Here is a 9,658-nt window from a genome sequence, read left to right as displayed (position 1 = left end):
CCATTTTGCTGAGGCGTATAGGGTGGTACAACCTCACGCACTATACCCTCATCATCACAATACTTCCCAAATTCTCTCGAAGTAAATTCGCCTCCACCATCAGTTTTGAGAATTTTGAGTTTGTGATTGCTTTGCCGCTCAACCATGGATTTAAATCGTTTGAACACTTCAAACACCTCATCCTTCCTCTTTATGAGATAAATCCACAGTTTCCTACTAAAATCATCGATAAATGTGACAAAATATCGATTACCTCCATACGAATTGACTTGCATTGGCCCGCACACATCGGAATACACCACCTCAAGCTGATGTTTAGTCTTATGACCTGCATCTTTGCTGAAACTATTCTTGTGTTGCTTCCCTTGTATACACTCTTCACATATCTCAGCTGGAATATTGATACTAGGCAGTCCGGTTACCATCTCATACTTTTGCAACGCGTTGAGATCTCGAAAATTCAAGTTCCCAAGACGGTAGTGCCACAACCATTCATCACGTCTTGCCGCTGTAGCTAAGCACCTATGCTCCATGATTTCCAACTCAATCTTGAAAGTCCTATTGGCAGCCATAGGAGCTTTAAGGATCAAAACACCATTTTGGTCCAAAACGCGCAAAACCTTGTTCTCCATCCGAATCATATAATTCCTCTCAAGCAATTGGCCTATACTCAAGAGATTACACTTGATTCCTGGAATGTACAACACATCTTTGATCAAGGAATGACCACCATCCCTTCTCATGATCAAAACATCACCGACACTGTCGGCCGCTAATGTCGTGTCATCCGCGAATTTCACTCTACTTCGCGTGGCTTGATTGATCTTCACGAACCAATCCTTTCTTCCCGTCATATGTGTCGAACAACCTGAGTCCAAGTACCACTCATTTCTCCCTTGGGCTCCATCTCGAACTGTTACCATTGCGCTTTTCTCCGAACGCGTTATTGCAGATTTTTCTACACTGCAATAGTTGCTGTCCAACAACTTCCTCTTGTCACAGTTGTTGTCCAGCGCATCTTTAATGCCATAGTTCTCTTCCATGATTGTCACAAGAATCGTGTTATCGTAATCCACGTCTTGTCTAGCAACCTTAGCCTCATCCGCATAATTCTCCCTTGGTTTCGCTCTACACTCTCTTGCGAAATGCCCAAGCTTTTGACAATTGTAACATTTCTTGGTACTCTTGTCGAGCCTCATCCGCATGATTCTCCCTTGGTTTCGCTCTACACTCTCTTGCGAAATGCCCAAGCTTTTGACAATTGTAACACTTCTTGGTACTTTTGTCGAACGGCCTGTAGTTGTCTTGACCACCACCTTTGGAACTGCCCTCACCTTTCCTTGAATTTTGTGACTCTTTTCCATCAAAATTCTGGAAATTTTTCTTTCCTCTAGAAGGCCATTTCCCTTTCGATTTCTTATTCTTCTCGTTGAAACGGGCTTGCAAAGCAACTTCCGCTTTGGCTTTATCGTTTCCTCTTTCGTCCATCCTTTGTTCATGAGCTTCCAATGAACTTTGAAGTTCATCTTTCGTCATCGTCTTGAGATCCTTCGATTCCTCAATCGCCACCACAACATTATCGAATCTTGGTGTTAAAGAACGCAATACCTTCGACACAAAATTCTGTTCGGAAACGGCTTCACCACACGACTTCATTTGATTCCCCAAGCGTGTCACACGCGTCACGTAATCGTTTCCTTGTCTTCCATTTGAAGTAATTCAAACTGCCGCTTATGAGTTTGTAACCTCACCACCTTCGCCTTATCCGCTCCAGCATATGCTTTCTCAAGAATACTCCAAGTTGTCTTCGCCGAGTCGCAATCGCCAACTTTTTCGAAATTGTCACTATCGATGCAAGAATTGATCAAGAAAAGGGCCTTGTAATCTTTCTTCTTATCTTCCTTGAATTTCACTTCTTGGGCTGCTGTAGCCTCTTTACCAAGAGGAGTAATGCCATCGGTAATCATATCAAGAACATCTTGATATCCAAACAAAACTTTCATTTGTTTGTGCCATTTGTCATAATTCTTCGAATCAAGAATCGGAAGGTTGGTAGGGATTTTGTCATTGGAAACGGACATGATTGCAGCGGAATTGGATCTGAACCTTGCTCTTGATGCCAGATGTTGGAACACTATCAAGAATTGAGGGTGAATCAATGGTGAAAATTGATAATTGAAATTGTGGTGTTTTAGAAAATGATGGAGAAAGGAGAGAAGTTATGGAAGAGAGTTATTTTCTGAATTTTACTATGTATTTCACAATGGCATTAGTCTCAAAACATTACAGACAAAGTTATTTATATGAGTACAAATGTGAAACCACTTAACTTGGCCCAAAACTAACATTTGAATTATTTACAACTTCCAATATATATATCCCTTTTGGTTATAAAAAAATAAGCAAGCCACATGCAAAAGGTGGAGAATTAATAAGGAAAACCAAGGTTTGAGAATGAGCAAAGTTTGTCAATCAATCTGCAACAAATTATGCATCTCAATAAAGGTGGCAAACACGTACATCTCAACTACACTAGGGAGATCCTTTTAAGATTAGACCATCATTACAAAAGGACGAGAGTCAATTGTACAATAAATCTAGAATCATATTTAACATAATTAACCTTTCTGATAACCTTACTCGAAGGAACATTTAGAGTCCAAATAAAACCATATAACTCAGCCATGAGTGAATTCGGGGATCCAAGATTCTTGATAACCCAAATATTCAAAGACCATGTTTATCTCTAAAAGCACAAGCACAACTTGAATAGCATTATGGTTCGTAGCATACCAAATTATATAGCATTCAACAAGAAACTAAACAACACGGCTCAATTGTCCAAAGAGTTAACACAATTCCAACTCCCAATATTATACATAATTTAGTCACGAGCATTCATCTCTTAGAAATTAATTTATATTTATTAAAAAATTAAATTAAAAATAATTAATCTTCTCGATGTCATAAAAATATATATTTATTTTCAAACACTGAATAAAACAGTCATTGAAAAACAAAAATCATATTAATTGAAGAATATTTTAGGATAAATGTCATTAAAGAGTGAAACTAAGTCATAGTTGTTTATATTTCAAACAAAATAAATATGAATAGTTTTTCACTTATATTTAATACGAGATAGAGTATTTATTATCTCTAAATATAGGTTTAAATAAAATTTTAGTTCCTATAAGATTTTAATATTTTGCTTTTAGTTTTGATAAAATAAAATTGAAAAATAAAAAATAAATATTTCTTTTATAAAAAATTAAAAACAAAAATTATTTCTTTTATATAGATTAAAAAATTATTTAACACTTTAATATATATGTATGTTGGATTTAACGAGTGTTTTGCGACCAAACTAAAACCAATCTCGGTCATATATGATCGTTCAAACCAAGAATTAGTGGTATGACTGACCCGAATAGCCTATTCGATCGGACATGTCATTGACCTAGTGAGATTTAGGTTGATTTGGTCAAAACAGTGTAAATCAGGGATTTAGTTGGTTTGGGTCATCAACCAGGTCTAGATATGCCCTTCTTTTTATAGGAGAATCAAATAGTATTTTTATAATGTGGAACATCAATAGTCAAATTGTAAATAATTTGTATAAGAAAGTTGATTTTTTAATGTGGAATAACAATAGTACAGTTGGATGAAGTTTCTTAAATGTGATATTTCTAAGTCTTAAACATAATTAGATGACACTTATAACACCTTAATTATCTTCATGGTATTCGTAAGAGTTATACACATTATTTTTAGCTTTCAAATGATATAAAAAAAAGCATCTTATTTGAACAAGTATATATACGAGGATTGACATTTTCTTTGAGCATTGTTGAACATCATAGTATGTTGTTCACTTTTGCATACAACTCATCTAATTAAGGGTCATTTTTTGTCAAAAAATATTAGAACTTGGTCTTGATGTCTGTAGCCACGAATGTCGTATCACCCCATTTGTTGGATTAGCTTGATTGTGTGCGTTAACTTCGACGAATTTGAGGGAGTTGGAACCTTAAGAGTCCTGGATATTTTATAGAAGATTTTTCAAGTTAGTGAATTAGCTAAGAAAATTCAAAATTTCCAAGTGAAAACGAGCTTACGTCATCATAACAAAATTCTGAGCTACGAAAAAGATGATATTATTATGCGAGAGGGAAATTCGCTGAGTATTATCGTCAAACGAAAAAACATAATGGTGATTCTTTTTGACGTGATGTAATATATTTCAATTGAGTTTATCGGTCCTTATTATTTATGAATAAAAGTGAAAAGATCGTATTTTAATAAGTGAAATATTTTTATTTAGCTCATCTATAAAAATAATTAGGTTGAGATTGAAAAAATTTTAACTTTCAAAACTGATAGACAATTTTACCGTTTTCAAATTTTAAAACATCTTCGATTTAAGATAATTTTTTATTTGAGTTCTTGGATGGTTGAATACTTTATTTATATATGAGTAATATTTTATGATTGAAGAATATTAAATTCAATTATTTTAATAATTGAATTAATTTTGTCATGAAAATAATTATCTGTCTATAATTATTTTTCGAGAATGGAATGTATTGTCAACCGAAGGGATTGACATAGTTTAGAGATGAGTAATATGATATAATTATGACCAAGCATAGTAAAAAGATAATTGTGAGAATTTATAATTAAATTTGAGATGAGTAATTTTTTTAATTATAAATTTTTGAAGATTAATTTAGAAATGAGATTAGTTTAATTAAAAGAAGGAAAATTTTAAAATTTTCTCCACTGTATATAAGATGTCACACGGCCACCATCATCTTAGTATCACTTTCCTTTCTTTCCAAACACATCTTCATCTTCTCCTTTTCTCTCATGAACCTAAATCTTTGATTTCATATTTGAGCAACTTATAAGTTTCCTTTCACAAAACCTTCAAATATAAAATCGCTCCACTACTTAGAGAGGATCACAAGAAGCAAAAAATTTACAACCGAGAAAGTGAAGGATATTTATTTTAAAAATTGTGAAATGAGAGTTTTAAAGTTTGCTTGTAATTTTAAATTGATTCAAGTCATTTGGATTGTAAAGTTGAAATTTTGATTTCCAAGTTTGTATGTTTGTGATAAATATTTGATGATCATATGTTTATGATGTTAGCTCTTTCAGTCTAAAAAATAATTGAAATTTTGAAATTGTTGACAACGAGTTAATGGTTAAGAGAACTCTGATTATTTATATCTGTTTTGTAGACATTTTTAAGAAAATGAAATAGAAATAAACTGCCCATAGCAATTTTTTTTAACAAAAATTTTGAAACATGGTGATTTTAGAACTCGAATGATTATGGTTAGATTATTTCAAAGAGAATTTGTGTTTTAAAAACCTTACAATTTTTTTTTTCAGAAGTTGAAAAAGTCCTCTTTGATATTTATGGGATGAAAATTAAATTGGATTGCATCATATTTTGAATCAATGGAGTGAATATTGTCTTTGTTAATCAATTGAGTATACGCATTTTATGCATTCTTTCCCCAACTATGTAGAACGGGTGAATAAAAATTTATAATATAAAGTTTCACACAATAAAAATACTTTATTTATATAAAATATATCGTATATAATTCTGTTTCTGCAAATAAATAAATAAATAAATAAATAAAACACAAAAATCCTTATGAATATCAAATGTATTTTTTTCTTCCATTCCTCTCCCTTTAATTGTACTACGTGCATGAGTTATAATTACTTTTTGTTTCCTTCAATTGTCCATTTCTAAAACAAATCATTAACCTTCCATCCCACAAAAGCAAAATAGTGACTATGTTGGAACAAGCACAAACCAAAAGACAACATCTTCAGCATTAAACCCCAAAAGAATTTGATCATGCCACTGACATTATCAGTTAATAAAAAACAAACACAATCTGTCAAATGTCTCTCCCTCCACACAAAACTACAAACTATACGATCACTGCCTACATACAAAACATCTCTTCCATCCTCACTATTCTTTCTAATCTAAATCTATCATCAAAATCAATAAAGTGAAAGAAAAATAATAATCTACACACTCACCACATTCCACATTGAGGGATAGGATTAATTCCATGCAAAACACATCTCAGTAATTTCAATGGTACTTTATCTATACGTCCATTTCAGATTGGATGGTTTAAATCATTTATTGCGTCTATGCGGTGAGTGTGTAGAATTCTATTCCGAATTCCCTATATTAATTTGAGACAAGACTAATCAAATTACACAACCATAAAATTATTGTTAAACATAATAATTTTTAAATTAAGATAGAATGATTCAAATCTATAACTATATGATGCAACTTAGTTACAAAAGAAAATCCAAATCCCAGTGATTTTTCTCTCCAATTGCATTTTGAACTTGAAAGGAGGCAGTAAAAGTGTCCCATAACCTGCCCCAAGACATGTGTTTTGTTTGGTCCAAACAAGCAAATAAAAAAGACAAAATCATCAACAAAAACATGACTTGTCAATAACCAAAAAGCTAAAGTGTCCCAAAATTTCTTCTTCTCTCACATTCAAATAGAAAGCCCGCGACCCTTTTCTTTTTTATATCAAAATTCAAATCTTATTATACACTTTAGATTCTTCCATTGCTTTTTATCTTTGAAGAGTTTCATTTCATCATAATCCAAAAAGAAAAAGAACCCAATTCAGTTTCTTTCTTTTTCTACTAAATCATTACTATTTAACATGAAGCTATTGGCATCATCTTATTCATCATCATCACCGTCATCATCATCAACATTTAGCTTTGACCCATTTTTTAGAAGCTCAAAAACTGCTTCTTTAGGGTGTCTCACAACAATTTTTCACAGGGTTCTCTGTTCTGGTGGTCTTCCAACACACCCATCAGATCAAATTAAAGAATTTCACTCAAACTTCATTGAAAGTGAAAAAGTTCAAATTTTGAAGACTAATACTTCTTCTTCTTCTTCTTCTTCTTCTTCTTCTTCTTCTTCTCCTGGAATAGTTGCAAGGTTAATGGGTTTGAATTCAATAGCAGAGAAAGAGATAGGTGAGGTTCCAATTCCACCAGCTTTTCATTTGGTTGAAAATGAAAACTTTTTGGTGTTCAGTTTTGAAAGTAAAGAAGAATTCAAGTCCAAAGGGAGAAGAAGAAAAGAAAAGGGTTGTGTTGAGTTGAAGGTGAAAAGAGAAGAGAAAAACAAGAGAGGTTCTTCTGATATGTGTTGTGTGAATGTGGGAAGTGATGGTGAATTTCAATTTGAGAACAGTTTGTTTAAAGAAGTTGGAAATGGTGGTGAGAAAGTGAAGAAGAGAAAGAAGGGGAAAACATGTGTAGAAAAGAAAGTTGAAAGTGAATGCTGTTCAGAAGATTCTAGTCCTGTTTCTGTCTTTGATTTTGAGCGTGATGCTTCTGGAACAGGTTTGTTTCTTTCTTCAATTTGTGTTTCATTTTTGTTTTAAGTTACATGTTTATCTAGTATATGTTTGATTTCTCCATAATTAGAAACAAAAGTGATTTTCAAGATTTTAAATTGGTTTACATGTCTTTTACAGATACAGAATTTAGCTTTTCAAAATAATGATGGTTCAAAATTGATTCTAAAAATCTAGAACATGTTTAGATATTTTTAAATAAAATAAGTTTAACTTTAAAATTTGTATTCTAACTTGAAACTACAATTTAAAGTTTCTTTCTCTATAATTAATATAAATTATTTTGTATTCAACTTATTTACTATCAAAATCAAATTTTTGAAGTCAATTTGTGCAAAATCAATTGTAGACTTGTATTTAAGTAGAACAAAACACACATTAAAATGAATTTCAACATGGAGTTGGAATTTTAAACTTTTGACTCTACGTATATTTTATAAAATTACATCATTCAAAATCAATTTTTATAAAATTAAACCAATCATATAATTTGCTAACTAAAGTTACACATAAACTTGTTGCAGAGGGAGGTCTTTGTGATGTTGGTATAAGTTGGAGAAGAAAATTGTCACCGGTACTTGAAAATGACCAGCTCTTCATTCTACATTCTGATAGTAATTTGATGAATGAAGAGAATGAAGTTAAGGAAATTGAGAACAACATGGATGAAGGAACAAAGAAAAAAGAGAGACAAAACCAAGAGTATGTAGATATTTGGAGTAAAATTTGCAGGCTAGTTGAAGATGAATTGGTTGGATCAAATCAATTGCAAGAAGTAAAGAGGAAACAAAGTGATTTTGAAAGTATAAGTGCTGATTTTGAATCAGAGATTTTAAATCACTTGTTAGATGAGCTTATAGATCAACTTGTTTGTAACCCTTTGAAAGCATTGCAAATTTAGAATATGTAAAACAAACATATTAATAGGATAAAGTAATTTATTTCTCTCTCTCATTGCTTTTTTAATTTTATCAATCCTGATTTTCTTACATAAAATGGAACAAAATAATTGAACACTCCTCCCGCGTTCATTGATCGCTCTCCAATCCTTATCTACTATTCTATTTAATTTGAATATTTGAGTTACGAATTTAATAAAATTTGTATTATATCAAAAAATATAATTAATTTTATGGATTTTGTTTCAAAATTTTAATAAATTTTTTGAATTTTAATAATAAAAATAATAACATTGTTGAAATTTCAAAACGTAAAAAATTAAATTTTCACTTAAAATTAAAATAAATAACTAAATCTGAAATAAAATAAAATAAAAGATTAAAACGAAAAATTAAGTTAAGGGACCACGTGTGGTATTTAACTTTAAAATTATTACTAAAATTCTTGAATCAAAATACCACTTTTACACCAAAAATTATTATTCAAGTTGCTTTTACTAAATATAATCAAAACATAAATTGGTTTAAATTTAATTTATTTTTTTAACTAAAATAAGCGAAACTAATTCAATAAAAATGAACTTTTATGACCGCATGGCATGGCGAAAACACACTGTACTATATTAACAAATTTCAATGTGTGGAATTATTTTATTTTCCAAGAAAAAGGGTTGATGAAAGCTAAGTTCGATAAAAGCCAATCCCAATACGACAAGCATTAGAGAAAACATTTTCCTTAGTGCTCTGCCATTCATTATCACGGAACCATATCAATTGAAATATACAGATGATAACAGGAAATGGAACTATATCAATGTCATATCCTAAAAAGAAACATGTTAAACTGCAAACGCAGTAGTGTCACTTCATATGGTGGAACCGTATATTTATTTTTTAATCATAAACTTTATAAATGTATTAATTAATTATAATAGAATTCACCATATTTAATATATATATATATATATATATATATATATATATTTCGACAATCATATAACAATTATTAAATTTGAAGGAGAGAAAAAAGATGTCATGAAAATTGTCCAAAATTTTAATAAATTTTTTGAATTTTAATAATAAAAATAATAACATTGTTGAAATTTCAAAACGTAAAAAATTAAATTTTCACTTAAAATTAAAATAAATAACTAAATCTGAAATAAAATAAAATAAAAGATTAAAACGAAAAATTAAGTTAAGGGACCACGTGTGGTATTTAACTTTAAAATTATTACTAAAATTCTTGAATCAAAATACCACTTTTACACCAAAAATTATTATTCAAGTTGCTTTTACTAAATATAATCAAAACATAAA

At 30.6% G+C, this 9,658-nt stretch overlaps 1 protein-coding gene across 1 annotated transcript; it reads left to right on the top strand.

The window, feature by feature from the left end:
* The first annotated feature begins 6,571 nt into the window (after window positions 1-6,571).
* On the top strand, window positions 6,572-8,388 carry LOC101490994 (uncharacterized). Its single transcript, XM_004490589.4, has 2 exons — window positions 6,572-7,425; window positions 7,964-8,388. The coding sequence occupies exons 1-2, from the start codon at window positions 6,729-6,731 to the stop codon at window positions 8,338-8,340; spliced, it is 1,074 nt and encodes a 357-aa protein (XP_004490646.1). The 5' UTR covers window positions 6,572-6,728; the 3' UTR covers window positions 8,341-8,388.
* The last annotated feature ends 1,270 nt before the right edge of the window (window positions 8,389-9,658 follow it).

The sequence above is a fragment of the Cicer arietinum genome, chromosome 2 (genome assembly GCF_000331145.2).
Source record: "Cicer arietinum cultivar CDC Frontier isolate Library 1 chromosome 2, Cicar.CDCFrontier_v2.0, whole genome shotgun sequence".
Taxonomy (NCBI): Eukaryota; Viridiplantae; Streptophyta; class Magnoliopsida; order Fabales; family Fabaceae; genus Cicer; species Cicer arietinum.
Note: the sequence above shows the minus strand (reverse complement) of the source record. Positions and strands in the feature narration are given on the sequence as shown.